We start from the raw sequence: 17,398 nt of genomic DNA on the forward strand, positions 1-17,398 counted from the left end.
ATAATGATAATCTGATAAATTTTCGAAATAGCACATTTGTTGTGAAAACTAATTTAGTTTGCGTTGATAATTTGAAAATATCTGTTTTTTTTTCTGACTTCTTGTTATTTGTGATATTATACCGAATTCTTTGGCTTACGTTTTTTTTTTTTTTTCAGGTAAAGTACTTAACTGATAATTCAGTTGATGTTGAAAGACTTTGATATTTTATCTTACAGCTAGTGTTTCGTCAAATATTTCTCCATTTAACGATCGTATACTTATATTCCCACTGAGTAGAACTATTTGAATTTGTTAAAGGGGTGATTTTTAGGAATGAATGATGATGATTTTGGTTTCAGTGGGATTATCAAAATTGCAAACGTCAGCGATTTTATTGCTCCTTCACAGGTTTGTTTGGTTTTTTTAAAAGTAGGTTATTATGAATTGTCAGATTTTTAGAGAGTTAATTGAAAATTTTTCTGGAAACTCTAATTGTGCGATATTTTCTAGGCATGCATCTTACCACTTCAGTCGAAGGAATCAGATGTGGAAGTTCAAATTCGAGTTAGAAGTCGAGCAAAGAAAGTTGATGATAGTGCAGTAAAGAAAGTAGAGGTTACATTAAAAGATTGTTTGGCATGTAGTGGATGTATTACAAGTGCAGAAACGATACTTATTAAGGTTAGCGATACTTTGAAATTTTAATGATTTGTTTACACTGACTGTTATATTGCTTTTTCCTTTTCTGTTGAGATATTTCCCATATCATAAAATTTGCATAATGTAATTTTGCACTGCTTACTGTAGCAAATTGGTTTATTAAGGAAGAACGTAATATATATCATAGTATTTTCACTATAGTTTAGGATGCTACTAAACAGTAGAAGCGAAAATAAATAAAAATTTTTGTTTCTGCACATACTATTTTGCATTAACGTAAATAAGTAACTTATATATATATTAGGTTCTGAGATTTTTTAATGAATTTTCATTGTTTTATTCAGGAACAATCAAAACCAAAGTTTTTGGAGGGTTTGAAAAAGGCGCAGTTGAGCGTAATGACCGTTTCGCCGCAGTCAATAGCATCCATTGCGTATAAACGTGGATGTCATCTGTCAGAAGCAGCGAGACTCATTGCCAGAATTTTCATGAATATGGGGATGAAATATGTCGTTGATTCAAGCTTTGGGAGGCTGTTGACTTTATCACTTTCTTATGATGAATTTAAGGAGTCTCAGTTACAGCGACCAATTTTTACGGGTGTTTGTCCAGGTTTTGGTAAGTTATAACCTTTAATCTTAAATTGATTAGGAACTTTATTTGATTCTAATATTTTACTCATTATAATCTAAAAATCGTTTTTGAAAGATTTCATTTTTTTCTCTACTGCTCAAACACAACGTTTTTATATGAATTAAATATGTGCTTATAACTTTTTGACTTAGTTGCTAACTTTTAGTTTTTCAGTATGTTATGCTGAGAAAACTCATGGAACATTACTTATCCCTCATATTAGCTGTGTGCGGTCACCACAAGCCATGATGGGCGCACTTGTGAAAGACTATTTAGCAAGGTTGTTTTCAAGAGTTCTTTTTGATCTTTCTCTGTTCTTTTTTCAATTTCATGTCCTTTGCATGTTTTGACAAGAAATTGCACAGTAAATATTTTTCATATATCTATTTTGCCCAATTCTGGAATTAAATGCTAGTGTTAATTTGAAATCATTTTAAACCTTATTTGGTTTTTTTTTTTTCTAAATCTATGCATTAAGATTAAATCTTGGGTTTTGAAAGCTATCAAGTGAACCTCTTTACTCAGTATAGGTTTTAATTTTCAGGAAGTTTAACGTGAGACCAGAAGAGATATTTCATGCCTCTGTTATGCCCTGTTTTGACAAGAAACTTGAGGCTGCACGCTCGCATTCCGAGAATCACTTTAACTGTCGTGAAGTTGACTGCGTTTTAAGTACAGGTCTGCAGGTTTTTTAAATATCTATTCTTATTTCATTTACAATTGCGAATCTCATTCTTTGTCTCTCCACTTACAGCTCATTATTTTCTCAAATTTGTTCTTACCAGTGGTATTTTAGGGGAAGTGGATGCAATTTTAGATGAATGTAGCTCAACAGAGAGTTTTCCTGTCGATGGAAAAGTGGGTTGGCTAAATGCGCTAGAGAATGGGAAGATAATAAGTTCAGAGGGAGGTTCTTCGGGTGGGTACGCTGAATACATCGTGAAACGATTTGTCGAAGAATCAAAAACACCATTGAAATTAAAGAGAACCATAAAGTAAGTTGAAAATAGAATTTTTTTGAAAGTTTTTATTTTCTTAAGCCTCACTATTTTTTGATTTATGTTCGAGATACATGAAACAAGAGATGATATGATCTAAGATGCAGACTGTATTTTTGAAGACTGAAGGATAGTGATAAACTAAGTTTTACAGGGACAAAAATTGGGAAATCATAGAAGCAGTAGATGGTGAAACAATTGTGCTTTCCGTAGCAAAATGCTATGGATTTCGTAACATCCAAAACCAAGTACAGAAATTGAAACGTTCTAAATGTAATTATGATTATGTTGAAATCATGGCTTGTCCATCAGGATGTATTAATGGTGGTGGACAAATTCGTAGTGCATCAATTGAAGAAAGAAAACAGCTCTTAGATACAATCGAATTGCCATGCTCAGAAGATAATTCAGAAATGGAAGAGCAACTAGAACGTGTGAAAGAAGAATGGTCAATATTGAATCCAGATTGGATGAATTTGCTTTATACGAAGTACCATGCAGTGGTGAAAAGTGATGCTGACAGAATAAGCACGAATTGGTGAATTATCTGGGAATTAATATATGAAGTCAGGTCGGCATTTGATGATGATTAGTTGATATGAAGTCGAGCATATGAATACATCGGTCAAAAATGAGTAGAAGACCAAATGGCATCTGTGATATGATATTAAATGTGATTAAGACGATCACAAAGAATAAAAAATCCTTCATGTATCTAACACATTTTTAATGTGACAAGGAAGTGATCAATTTTTTTTTCGCTCGGAAAAGCATGATATTATGAGTAGTAACAATATCTTCCAAGCATTCCTTCTAATCTTTTAGCAGGTTTTTATGAAATATGAAAGAAAACTGTGACTTAGAAAGATTGATTTAACAACATTTATTCATAACAAAATTAAAGCTGGTTCGACACATCCATAAGTCAATCTGACATTTTGAAACCAATGGGCAACGAACCAACAAAAAAGAAAAGGTACAAATAACAATCTGCAAAGTAACTTTGTGTAAAGGATAAATCATAAATTTGTCGGTTTAAATACGTTGAAACCGGATAACGCAGTTGTAACCGCAAAACCCGGGATTTGACTATGCCAATGCACCTAAAATCAGAACTTTATTAGCCACCAATATGATGAAGCAGTAAAGGTTACAAAATGGAGATTTTCAGCCTGATTTTCCCAAAAAATACTTCCTAGTTTATTTTTGAATCCCTTTTATATGAAATATGATGATGAACTACTCCATTTTTTGCTTCATTTTCCATATTTATTGCTAACATTAGACCATTCCTTTCGAAGGACTGGAATAATTTGGGACAATAAATTTCTTGGAAACTTCCCTCTATATTTGTACCTTAAATATTTTAAAAATGTCACCTCTTTCACTTCCTGCTGTCCCATATGAACAAACAACAACTGTGGAGGTACTTCTGCAATATTTTCGTTCGAATCGGCTTCGAGGGCTAAATCCCAAATAGTAACTTGATTATCTTCTCCAGAAGCTATCAATGTTGTCGTTTCATGGGGAGACCATTCCACAGACGTGATGGGTGCTTTATGCTGTTTAAATCGAGCAACGGGTTCTTTGTACTGAAACATACAAAATGGCATCCACAAACATATATTCGACTTAACGAAATCCTTTCAGCAGGTTCGTGGAATCTGTTTAAATATTTTTATTCGCTGTGATGTAAGAAATTCCATATAGCACTTTTTCATTTCTTTTTTTTTTTTTTTTTTAATGCATAATTTTGATAATCTCTGCGCACTAAGCATATCTAATATAGCATAACAAAATTGATTTTTATTTCTAGTCAGTGAGTTTTTTTGTGCCGAGTCATGTATACTGTAATTTGATCTTATATAAGACAAAAAAAATATATCGATTCATCATGAAAGTCAATAAACATTAATAATGAAAGATTCATTTCAACCTACCTGCATAGTTTTAAGTGACCATATATTCAATGTCGTATCGTCACCACCACTTACTATCAGCGGTTCAAATTTGTTCCATGATATAACATTTGCATGTGATTTGTGAGCATTTTCTACAGTACAAACACAGGCATCCGATGGTGGAGACCTTAATAATAAAGCTCGACATTAATTACTCTAAAAAATTCATAGTTTTTGACAAGTCCTGAAATGAAGTTGAAATATCTGATTGAGATTCTGCGAGAGAGATATTGAAATATTTCCCTTCCACTTAGAGAAAGAGAACGAATCCTGAAAACAATTTCCAAATAATTTTTAAAGAAACCTTGTATCCCAAAGTTTGATGCTATGATCGGCCGAACATGAAGCAAGCATTGTTTCTTCCGTTGGTGACCAACAAAGATCCTCTACAGAATCTATGTGTCCGGTAAGCGGTTTATCGTCAACAACCCACTGACCACCTTCAGCCATCGTCCACAAATGTATTTTATGTCTGATGTCACCAGATGCAAGTCTTCCTGAAAAAAAATTGCAATTTTCTATACTACCTTTTATTACTAAGAAGCACGTAAAAAGCACTGTTACTTCAAAGCAGTGGAAGAAAGCAGCAATTCATTTGGCTTCTTAGAAACATTCCTCCATACAAACGATAGCAAAAAGAAAAAAAGAGATGTCGAAACAAGAAAGGAACGTAAACACAGAAATACAAACCCATTTTAAGCGGTGACCATGATAAAGCATATCCTTCAGCCTGATGACCAATGAATGAGAAGAAAGGTCGTTCTTTTGGGCGTTTCATAATACGGTCACGTCCTTCCGCACTGGATATTTCTTCCATTGCTTGAGTGAGATTCCATAATGTTACTTTTCCTTGGCTACTAAATGCAGCACACACTTTGCTTTGACCAAGAGTAACTGACTGAAATGTTTCAAATGTATAAGATTTGCAGTCTCGCAAATTCGAATAAAAATCTTGAAATTATTTCTCAAAGTTCAAAAGTCTTTAATACTTCTGTTCTTGCAGACGACATTAATGAAGTGACAAATTGTGAAATGATAAAGTGAAATTAAGGTGCAGTAAGTGATGGCATAACACATCCTCATGTCAGAAATGATTCTTTCAAGAGATATTATTTCAAGTATTACAAGTAGAAGATCAAAATTAAACGTACTTTCACACGATTGACAGTGCCAATATGTGGAATAGCTACAGCGTGAAGTTTAGGTTCTTTGTTTTGAGGATTTTCTTCAGGCTCATCTTCGCTATCAGACGCTTCATCACCTGAACCAAAAAAAGAAACATTATTTTCATTATTGAAATAATTTTCCAAAACTAGATCGCTTAAAGTTTTGAGTCAAACTCATATTATACTACGCAAAGTGCTTGGAGATATCCAACGGAGAAAATATGACGATTTCATTTGCACATGGAACAAAATGAATATTAGCACCCATATATATTGCAGTGCTTCCTTCACTATCATATATGTGAGAATTAAATGTGCTCATGCAAATCTACACGATTTTTGATAGTTCGATTCTTAAATAAAACCTTCAATTGGATTCAAATTTGACAGCTTCATCACAATTAACTCGTTGTTTGTTGGTTTCTCAGCTTGAGTTCCGCCAACCAAATAACAGCTCATTGGGAAACTAGTACGATTATCGCCAAGATCATCAGTAATTGTGTCAAAGCTAAGACAAGGCCACTCTAAAAGTAAAACTTCATATATACAAACATAAGAGACACCTACTTATCCAACAATCTATTAGTTTCAACTGATATTTTATGTTTAAAAAATGAATTGACGCTTTAAATTTCTCAGTGCTAACAGTTTTCAAATAGTAGCTAAACTTCCTAATAGCAACCATACAGATCCTTACATTCGATTGTCTGCTTTGTACTGACGAAATAGCCAGAAAAGCACAACAAAGGAATATTACTTGTTTCAAAAAAAAAAAAGTCCAGAAAAGCACAATAAAGGAATATTACTTGTTTCAAAACTGTGATATAAGTTATATGCTTCAGGATCAAAATCCCAATCTTCATCTTCACGCAATGGACGACTTACACCAGGAATGTAAACCTTAATTTCAATTAATTTAAATCAAAAAGGGCACAAATTTCAAGATTATCCATTCATCCGTCCAACAAAAATATATTTTTTATTAGTATTTTTTATTCAGTAAAGTAATTTCGAGGTTATCAATAAAAATTTATTTGTTAATTCGAATTTCTCATATTGAATTACCTTTTTCTTCCCATTTTTTGCCTTTTTTCTTCCCTCTTCATCATCCATCATTTCGATTTCATTATATCGTTCTGCTGAATCTTCTTCCATCCTGTAAAATTTTTTAAGTACAGAAATGATTACTCGTCAAATTTATATTTTTACTTTTAACTACTTTTCAAGTGTTAAATCTCAACAAATCCTATAATCAGTTATGTTATGACAATATCCCTTTTCACGAACATTTAACATCATCAAACTAATTACTATAAAAATTAAGCTAACATATAAACCACCCGAAATCTCTACCACACGTAAAACTTTCTCGTCTCATACGTAACCTTACCTTTGTCTCATTTCGTTGCATTACAATGAAAACGTTTATCCCACGTAGTATTTCCTCACGTTTTCCAATATTTCCGTATAATTCGTAAAATTTATCAAAAATTATACTTAGTGATAAATGCTATTAATATTTAATGTCATTAGCTTATTATATATTCTTCTAATTTCAGAGAAAGAAAGAAAAAAAAGCTATTTTAGGGACGTTTTTGTTTTTTCCCATTACAATAAATATTATTGTGAACATTAATTATTCCATAATATTTGTTGTTTTTTGTTATATTATTTTTAAATTTTATCTAAAATTTCACTCAAAATATTGCAAAGAAATGAATGTTTAAATTTATAGAAAATGGGAAGAGAGAGAAAGAGAAAAGGAGAAAGAGAGAGAGAGAGAACTTGAAAAATGTGAAAAAAAAAAGAAGTTCCAAATTTAAAAGATATTGAAGAAATACTAAAAATGGCCAATAATCTGAAAATGAAAATTTCATAAATTAATTATTGCTTGTAAAATATTACATATAAAAATGAAGAAAAAGTGCTAATCGATATTGTATACTTTATTGTCTCTCCGATAAAATTCTCTCTCTGATAAAATTCTTTCTCTGATAAAATTCTCTCTCTGATAAAATTCATTCTCAACATTCATACTTTTAGTTTTATAAAAACATTTAAAATTTCTTTTAAGAATCTCTCTTTTTTCTTTTTCTCTTTCTGTTCCCTTCTAATATTTATTTATTATATATATATATATATATATATATATATATTATATTTGTAATATATATTTGAAGCATAATAGCAATTGTAAATTAATTATAATTGTTGATTTGTTTTCTTTTTTTTCTTTTTTTTTTTTTGAAACTTCAAGAATTAAAAAGAGAGATTTTCATATTATTAATTGAAGGAAGAATTCATTTTAAATATATTTTCAATAATATTTCAATGATATTAATCACTTCAATTTAATACTTTTAATATATTTTTTTGCTAAGAATGAATTCATTCATTCATTTATTTCTCTTTGTCATCTTTCAATCTTATTTGCTATGTTTAGTTAATTTTTTAGAAATAAAAGGAATGAAAACGAAAGATTGTTAAAGTATAGTACTATTTCTAAGCATTCCTCTTATTGCATTTTGATCTAAGGTTTAACTTTTAGTCTTTTTTTAAATATCTGATTGATATTAAAAAATAAAATAGTAAATTATCGATTATTTAAATGATCAATTAGTATCACTTTTTTATTTCTTTAATTAAATCACTACTGCTCTACTCTTTGAAAATTTCTCATAATTAAAGTGACGGCGAATTTAATGAAAATTTATTTTTTTCTCTTTCTCTCTCTCCCTCTCTCTCTCTCTCTCTGAATGATCACATCTTTTAATATATGAAAATACCAAATAAATTAAAATCTATGATTTTGTAGCAATCAATTTAAATTTGTTAAAAATAAAAAAAAAAAAAAAAAGAATGACAATAGGAGGAATGCATTTGCACAAATTGAACTGAAAAGGTCAAAATGGTAAATGATTTGACGGTGCATTTCGATATAACAATAAATGTCAGATATAATTAACAAATGCATACATATCATTTTACTATTTTTCACAAACTATTAAACCGTAATGAAATGCAAACTATGGAAATAATATGAATTGACCTAATTAATTAATTATAATTATACTTCTTTAATAATTGATTACAAAAGAAGCATACTGTCATAAGGTATTATTAAATTAAGCTTGTATTATTGAACTAATCACATCTATCATTTAATCAATGAATTAATATTTTTATATTGTTAATTTTTATAAATATTTAGTGCATCAATAAATATTTATAAAATTTGTTATTTGAACAAAAAATTTAATATACCCATACTGTTTGTCATATCAATTTATCAGTAAGTATATATCCATACTGTTTGTCATATCAATTTATCAATAAGTATATATCCATACTGTTTGTCATATCAATTTATCAATAAGTATATATCCATACTGTTTGTCATATCAATTTATCAATAAGTATATATCCATACTGTTTGTCATATCAATTTATCAGTAAGTATATATCCATACTGTTTGTCATATCAATTTATCAATAAGTATATATCCATACTGTTTGTCATATCAATTTATCAATAAGTATATATCCATACTGTTTGTCATATCAATTTATCAATAAGTATATATCCATACTGTTTGTCATATCAATTTATCAGTAAGTATATATCCATACTGTTTGTCATATCAATTTATCAATAAGTATATATCCATACTGTTTGTCATATCAATTTATCAGTAAGTATATATCCATACTGTTTGTCATATCAATTTATCAATAAGTATATATCCATACTGTTTGTCATATCAATTTATCAGTAAGTATATATCCATACTGTTTGTCATATCAACTTATCAATGAGTGATTGTGCATCAATCACTAACTATCATTTTATTTAACTAAAGAATTCTAATTATCATATTATTTGCATAACAATAATATGTATTAATCTAACAAATGTGCACTTTTCTTTTCATTTTCTTATTTTAATTTTACTTACTAAATGTTTTATTTATTCCTATTTGTTAATTTGAATTGCTTACTGCGACTATTCGATATTTGATAAACAGTTGGAATATTTATTCTTGTTGACTTCCTCACGAATGTATGTTTATGTATGGATGGAATAAAATGATAATGTTGAAATGATATGATTGATTGATCTTCTTCCACTATTTAAATCTAATTTAACTTTTTTCTTTTTTTGATCTCAAAATCAAGCACTGAATGCTAATTCTTCATTATCATTTCTTATTATATTAGATAATCGATTACTCTCCGTGTATCATTAAATTTTAGTTATAAAAATTATATTTATTGTTAATATAATAATTGTTATTAAAAAAGAATGTGTCACATTTATTTTCTTCCCATGTATGTCACATTTTATGAAATATGAATTAACACATTGTTATGCATTTTGCACTTATAAATTGCATTCATTTTCAAATGTAAATTTTAAATGTCATTTTAAATTTAAAATGTAAATTTGCATTATTAAGACATTTTTGATAATTTTTCTTCATTTTGATAATATTTATCACTGGAATCTCGTAAGAAGTGATACTTTCTATTTGATAATATTAAAATGCTTTTTTTTTTCGTGCAAAAAAATTCTTAAATTAGAAGTGATCGAGAGTGATTTATTTTGAATTACACTTTATCAGAAGCACAAAATTTCATTTCTTTTCCTTCAATTCATCTAATGAATTAATGATTTCTTGAAATAAAAATTATTAACATTCGTATCATCTTCTTATCTTCCATATCTTTTTATCTGATATCATGAATCTCTCTCTATTCATATGATTCAAATCACATTCATATCAAAATTGATTTTTTTAAATATAAATCATAAACAGAATGAGGAAATATTTGAATTATCTGTACGGAAAATATTTACGAATAAGTAATGAAATGATTGAAAATAAAAGATGAATTTTTATTTAATAATTCCACTATTTAATTTAAAAAAAAATTGTAAATTTGAATTTGAAATTGTAAATTAATTCAGAGTATTGATAAGATATTTTTATTAAACAATTCTACAATGTACACTGTTTTCTTAGATGATAAATTTGTTTAAGTGTTTTAAATTCAATTATCATATCATCCTGTAATTTAAGTTCTTATCATTTCTATTTATTATTTTGATTAGTTTCTTTAAAAAGCTAAGCTTTCATTTACAGTAATCGAAATGAATGAACAATAATAATTAACCATTCTCATATGTACGAGAAATTCATTTTTCTAGTAGATATTGTTGTTAATATTAATAATTATTATCATAATAATTACTGTGGAATAAATTTAAATTTGAAATTGTAAATTAATTCAATACTGTTATATAGAAATGATCAAAGTTAAATTTGTGATGCTAACAAAGTTTTATTTTGATTTGTGATAAAAGTATAATAAATGAATTTTTGTTAATGTTATGATTTATTCTTGAAAAAACAAGCAAAAAAAAAAAAAAAAAATCTTTGATTTCTTTTTTTATTAAAAGCAATTCTTCAAAGATATTTAAGCATTTTTCTTCCTTTTTTTTTTCTTCTTTTTAGTGCTTACATAACATTTATATTATAATCGTATCATCGATGGAAAAATCCATTTTTATGAGTCATTTTTTCATTCTGTAATTTTTGAACTAAAATTAAAATACCTTTAACACTTTTCGTAGTAATCATTTTTTTCTTTCCTTTTTGTTTTTATTTTATCACACATCTAAACCAATTAACTCTTCCAGCAACTTTCACTGTTTAAATTTATTTTATCATATACCAAAAAAAAAAAAAAAAAAGCTATAGTTTTTCAGATTACTTTGAAATTAAGCAAATAATGTCACTATTTTTGGACTTAAAAAAAAACAGAATAAATTTGAAATATTTCAATAATAATTTTTAAAAAAAAAGAAGAACTAAGTTATAAGAAATGATTTATAAATTACATATAAAAAAAATTTTTTGATTTTTTCAAAAATTAATACCATTACTCTTTAACTTTTTTTTTTTGCAGTAATTTAAAACTGTATTAGTAAAGTAATAATACTCCCTTGAATGAGCTCTAAATTTATTAAATTAATGTTAGATGTCAAAAGGTAAAGAGCACACAGTTTCTTTCGCTTTTGTTGACGCTATCAATTCTTGCCTACAGGTTTGCATTCCATGGTTCAGGTATTTGCAGGTAACTGCACTCGCTAATCATTAGATTTCTCGTCTTTTCAAATAAAATTCTCCTCTTCTTTTCTTTTTTTTTTTTATTTTCTTCCTCTATAACTACCCTTTTCATCCAGTTTAGTTCCCTTACATACCTTTTACCTTTACCTTTACGGTTCTATTACCATCTTCTCTTATGATATATACTTTTGATGCTTTTCTTTCTTCACTGTTAAATTTTTCTTTTTTTTAGCAAAAAAAAAAAAGGAAAAGAAAAACTATTAGTAATACTTTTTGTATTGAATAGTATTTTTATTAATATAAAATAAATGTTTTTATATATTAGTAAATAAAAAAGTTTTAAATTTACAAAAAAAAAATCATATATGATTATTAATAAAAATTTTGCTTTATTAATTTTTTAGAATAACATTTTTCTATGAAAAATTTAACAGAAATATAATTGAGGATATCTAAAACATCACTGTAATGACCTCGAAATTGTCATATGAAGAAGTCATTCTGCGCATCTCCTATCTACTACTATTACTACTATCATTGATTTCAATACCGCTTTTACTGACATTATCAAATATTTGTATCAGTAAACAATGATCAATAACCATCTAAGTATCACACATTATATTTATATTTGTAAACAACGATCAATAACTATCTAAGTACCACACATTATATTTATATTTGTAAACAACGATCAATAACCATCTAAGTATCACACAGTATTTGTTTGAGAGCGTTAATCAAATTTTGTTATGCTCAAAAAAAGAAGAAGAAAAAGTTTTGTGTTTGAAATAACAAACAACATATGATCATTTAGGCTTTTTTTCCATTTCTATTTTCTGCATTGCCTCATTTCCATTCTTTTTCTTTTTTTTTTTTTTTTTTTCATAGTTTTTTCTGATAAAAAACTTTCAGTGTTATACAATTGCACTTTTTCAGGCAAATTTTCAAGGTTTTCCATTTTTTTTTTTTTTTTAAATGATCTAGCAAAATTTCATTTGCTAAAAATTTATTTCATTATAATGTCATTGGAATACTGAAAAATGAAAGGAAATTTTTGCCTTTCAGAATTACCTTTTACTCTTACATTAATGAAAAAAAAAAAAAGTTTTTAAAGAGCTGAAATATAAATGAAATAATCATACCATATTATTAAATTTTATTTTGTTAAAGAATGAATTTATTTCATTTCAAAATAAATTTTTAATTTCCAAAAAAAAAAATATGATGTTTTTTTGTTTGTTTGTTTTTTCTTTTCTTTTTGTCATATGAACAATTTGCTTAGAATGATAAGAAAATGATAATATGGTTTAGAGGATCAAACGGAAGAAATATTTCATTTCATTGCTCAAAATATCATTCTATCAAATTTATTCATTTTTTTTCTTGCATTTACAATTGTGGAATAAATCGTTCTTTTTTTCTTTTTTTTTTAGTGAATTCTCATGAATCTTTTCTTACTACACATTGATGATTGTGATTTTGTGACATCACAAGCATTTATCGTCATCTGTTCTAATTTTCTATTTCAAATTTTTGAAATGACCTTCTTCTTACGGTTTGAATGCTTAATATATGATTTGAAAATGTTAAGTTTATGCAAGAAAATTATTCCACTTTTGGTTGATTAGCAATTTGTACAAATCATATGAGTGAAAAAGAAAGATTAAATTACCATCACATTTTTTTTTTTTTTTTTTTTAATCAAAACATATGGCAATAATTAAAATTGTCCATTTACTAATTATTATTGTTGTATAATTATTTCTATTATGTTAAATTCAGTAACAAAAAGGAGGAGTAATTATGACAAATGCGCTAAATGGTAAAATGTATTAGATTTTTTTTTTTTTGAAAAAGATATATGATTATCTGATTTTCGATTGAAAGACCGGTTAAGATCACTTTTAATATCTTTTTAGCGTACCACTTTCAAATTTTGACAACAAAAAAAAGAAAAAAAAATGCCTCATTTTGGGCGCTCTTTTCTATTCGTAATGTATGGCTGAATTATTGCATACTATTTTCTAATTTTTACTAAGAATTGTTTGTTTTTCTATTCTTCCTACTATCCATCCATTCATCGTTTAGAAAAGTGCGTCTCTTCAAATTACACTGTAATTTCTTTAAACTTTAAATTATAAAAATTAACAGTGAGGCAAAAAGAAAAAAAAATATATATATATATTGATGCAAAAATTTGCCTCAAGCTATGACTAAAAAACATATTAATATTTGATACGTTCATACTGAAATTTAATTTGAAAAATTCCATTCAAAAAAAAAAAAGAAAAAAAACTGATGAGAAATTTTACAGTTAATAGAATAAAAATTGAGAATTAATAAGTGAATCTGATGAAGCAAGAGAAATATTTCGAATTATTCTGTAGCAGTGAAAAGATAAATGATGCGACAGATTTGAGAATATTTGTAGTGAAATTCCTTCTTAACCTATTCATCAGGAAATTAGGACTTTGATTATTATGACTAAATTCTTTACATTTTTATATATGACAATAACAAATTACTAAAGAAAAACATAATTATTTATTGCTAATAGCTCAAAATTTTCAAAGTAAAAAAAAAAAAACTTAAAAAAAAAACTGAAGAATGATTAATGGTAGATAAAAAAGTAAAATTAGTAATAAAGTTACTTAATTGATTTTCATTTCAATTTACAATGTACAACAAAAGTTACTAAATTGTATTGTTTTAAGTTAAACAGTAAGAGAGAAATGGTCACTCAAATTGACACTCTATCATGTCATTATAATTTATATTCTCGACTTTTATTTCTCGATGTCTTCATAATATCCGTTTCATAGAACTCTAGTTATCATTATCATATCATTTCATTAGTAATCTAATCGATGAATATTATAAGTAGTAAACAAGGAATATAATTTGATCTATTATCGAACTAAAGTAGCTATGTGATCAGTCAAATTATAAGAAATCATATATGTTGAGCTAATTTAGAATTTTTAATTTAAAAAATTTTCGGATGGATATGTTAGAAATTTCTAATTTAAAAAATTTTCAGATCGATAATTTTTTTGTAGAATGTCATAAAGGTTACACAACTTTTATATCTATCGATAAAGCACGTAGAGAATTAGCAAATAATATGCAAATTAAGTTATTCCTCAGAATATTCACCGTAGATTCCATAGTTCTAGATGATCTGTGATAAAAAAAAAAGAAAAAACTATTTGCTTATCGTAGAATAATGGGAAGAGAAAATTATATTTTGCATAAACTATAAGATAGTTTTATTCATTTTATATTTGGGCAATTTTTTTCTTTTCTAAAGGTAAATTTGCTACTTTTTCATGCACTTCTTCAGTTAAATCTATTTTCTTCCTTAAACTTTATCAAAATTTAGGCTTTTCTTTTGTTGAAATGTTAATTCTAAGTGACAAAAGCAGAAGATGTTTTTTAATAATTAAATTTTAAAGCTATTAGATTTTGGGTAATTGTGACTAATAGGAAATCTAGGAGTTCAGAGAAATATGCTAGAAATGAAATGTGTTAGAACTTTATTTCAATTATTCCTGAAATTTTGGTTGTCTGTTTGAAAATTTGCAGATTTTTTTTTCCTTTTTCTTTTTTTGACTAAGATTAGGGCATATTATTACTTTTAATATTAAAAGAAAAAAAAAATGGGAAAAGCAAACATTTTTAAAAGTGAAAGATTTTTGACTAATTTTTTAGTAATTTTTATTTTCCTAGAAATGTCAACTATTTTCCAAAAATATCAATCTAAAAAATTTCATTTTCTTTTTTTTCCAGAAATATAAGTCTATGAGTCTTTCAGACTATCAATTTTTCTTTTTTTTTTTTTTTTTTTTTTTTTTTGTTTTTTCTAAATATCAAATAATTTTTATCAATGAGTAAAAATAATCATAGTTGATTTGATTTCTGATTTCAGATATATTAGATTAATTTATTAGCACTTTTCGTATAGCTTTATTAGTTCATTTGTTTGATAAAAAAATAAAAATTAAATGAATGAGTTATTCAATTGAATTATTTAAATGTGTTTGTTGATTGATAATCTCAACTTATCATCTACTATCATTGCTTGTATTATTCAGCAATTGATGATAATTATCATTCATTAGATAAATTTTATCAATTGATAAAATCTTTTGCTCATTTGGTAGATACTCAATCAGTCAGTTCAGTAGTCATTTCATTGCGCTCATCTACGATACCCGCAAAATCAATTGATGGCGGTGCTGGCGAATGCTGGCGGTGATGGCGGTGGCAATGCTGCTGATTGTTGTTGTGAAGATAAATGCGCGAGGAAGGGCAATGAGATGTCGTGCTTTTATGTTGTATTAAATTCTGTCACCGATCGAGAAAGGATACGAATGTAGAAGGAATGGTGACATGAAAAGTTTTACCTACCCTACCAAACCCTAAAACTATACAATCATGATTCATGTTCATTTGTCATCAAATAAATAGTAACTAACAGTAGGAGGTCAATCTTGCGCATTTTGCTACCGATATAAGTATTTTCTAGTTTAATTAATCTTAATTGACATTCTTTTAATTTTTATTGGTCAACTTTTTTTTTTTTTTTTTTACACCATTTTGCTTTCATTAAGAAAATCTATTCAGATTTAATTAGTTTTTTTTTTTTTTTTCAGTTAAATTTTGTCATTGGCAAAATTTGGAAATTTCATTTTTTTTTTTTGATTAATAGAAAATATGGAATTGATATTAAAAATGATATAAGTTTTAAATTAAGATTAGAATAATTTAATTATCATTTAAGAATATATAGTTATTGCAAAAATTATTGATAATTATACTTTATGTGTGAATTTTTTCAATCTAAAATTAATTAAAAGAAGTCATTTTTAAGAAAATTATCATTTTTATCACTATCTTACATTGATATATTTATTTGCAGTAATTGAACAAATTGATAATATATGTAAAACTTATGTAAATTGTCTAAAAATAAATAAATAAATAATTTTTTATATGCATTGTATTCTTTTGGGAATTCAACTAATTCTCACTTTCTCACTATGAAATGAAAGAATTTTAATTTTATGAAATTAAATTAATTTAAAAAAGGCATAATCATTGATAATAATTATTAACATAAATAATATCAATTAGGTTTTTCTTTTAATTTGCACAGGTGAATAATAATAAAAGCATTTCATTAAGTTTTATCAATTAATTTACTTTTATATCAGATTTTCTATTACATTTTATCTATCAATTGAAACTTGGAAAAAAAAAAAACGAAATCTTTTTCATTTAATGTTTTAAATTTCAATATTCAAATTGTACAAGTTATTTTTACTTTACTATTGTTTTTTCATCGCAAAATAAGCTTAACATACTATAAAAATGAAAATTCTTCTTGTTATTATTTTTAAACTAACTGTTCTCACTTATTTCATTTTTCTGTTTGTACTTTTCAATGATGCAAAATTCTATCGAAATGAAACATTCAGCAAAATTGTCATCATAAAAAAAAAATGAAAAATGAAAAAATGAAAATGAAAAGAAATGAAATGAAACTTGTCAGGAAATATTTCTGATTCATATTTTTCATCAAAATATTTTAAAACATTTATTTCAATTCCCATTTCATTTATTCATTTCCTCATCCCATCATTCTTTTCAATTTCACTTCCACAAAATGCAAGCATATAAAATTTTTTAGTTGATTAACATGAACTTGAATTGTGATCTATCTTAATAAATATGAATATTTTTTGAACTTGTTCCAATTATTATCATCTTTTTCTTCCTTATCTTTTCCCTCCCTCCCTCTCCCTCTCTCTCTCTCTCTCTCTTTCTCTTTCTTTAATTCATAATTCAAAAGAAAGAAAAGA

At 26.5% G+C, this 17,398-nt stretch overlaps 3 protein-coding genes across 3 annotated transcripts; 2 read left to right on the forward strand and 1 right to left on the reverse strand.

Moving 5' to 3' along the window:
• Positions 1-315: 315 nt before the first annotated feature.
• Positions 316-2,815, forward strand: Bma-oxy-4 (Iron only hydrogenase large subunit, C-terminal domain containing protein; the record flags this gene model as incomplete). The annotated part of the gene is made up of 7 exons (XM_001896427.2): positions 316-390; positions 493-663; positions 987-1,260; positions 1,450-1,555; positions 1,820-1,953; positions 2,072-2,270; positions 2,428-2,815. 7 exons carry the CDS (start codon positions 316-318, stop codon positions 2,813-2,815), a joined length of 1,347 nt encoding a protein of 448 aa, XP_001896462.1.
• Positions 2,816-3,292: 477 nt separating this feature from the next.
• Positions 3,293-6,555, reverse strand: Bm13693 (Glutamate-rich WD-repeat protein 1, putative; the record flags this gene model as incomplete). Its single annotated transcript, XM_001896426.2, has 9 exons — positions 3,293-3,376; positions 3,653-3,865; positions 4,214-4,361; positions 4,539-4,731; positions 4,925-5,132; positions 5,386-5,495; positions 5,766-5,924; positions 6,207-6,300; positions 6,466-6,555. The coding sequence occupies 9 exons, from the start codon at positions 6,553-6,555 to the stop codon at positions 3,293-3,295; spliced, it is 1,299 nt and encodes a 432-aa protein (XP_001896461.1).
• A 9,208-nt stretch (positions 6,556-15,763) lies between these two features.
• Bm10480 (Uncharacterized protein) lies at positions 15,764-15,913 on the forward strand (the record flags this gene model as incomplete). The annotated part of the gene is made up of 1 exon (XM_001894434.1): positions 15,764-15,913. One exon carries the CDS (start codon positions 15,764-15,766, stop codon positions 15,911-15,913), a length of 150 nt encoding a protein of 49 aa, XP_001894469.1.
• Between the last annotated feature and the right edge of the window lie 1,485 nt (positions 15,914-17,398).

The sequence above is a fragment of the Brugia malayi genome (assembly GCF_000002995.4).
Source record: "Brugia malayi strain FR3 genome assembly, contig: Bm_v4_Chr1_scaffold_001, whole genome shotgun sequence".
NCBI classification, from domain to species: Eukaryota; Metazoa; Nematoda; class Chromadorea; order Rhabditida; family Onchocercidae; genus Brugia; species Brugia malayi.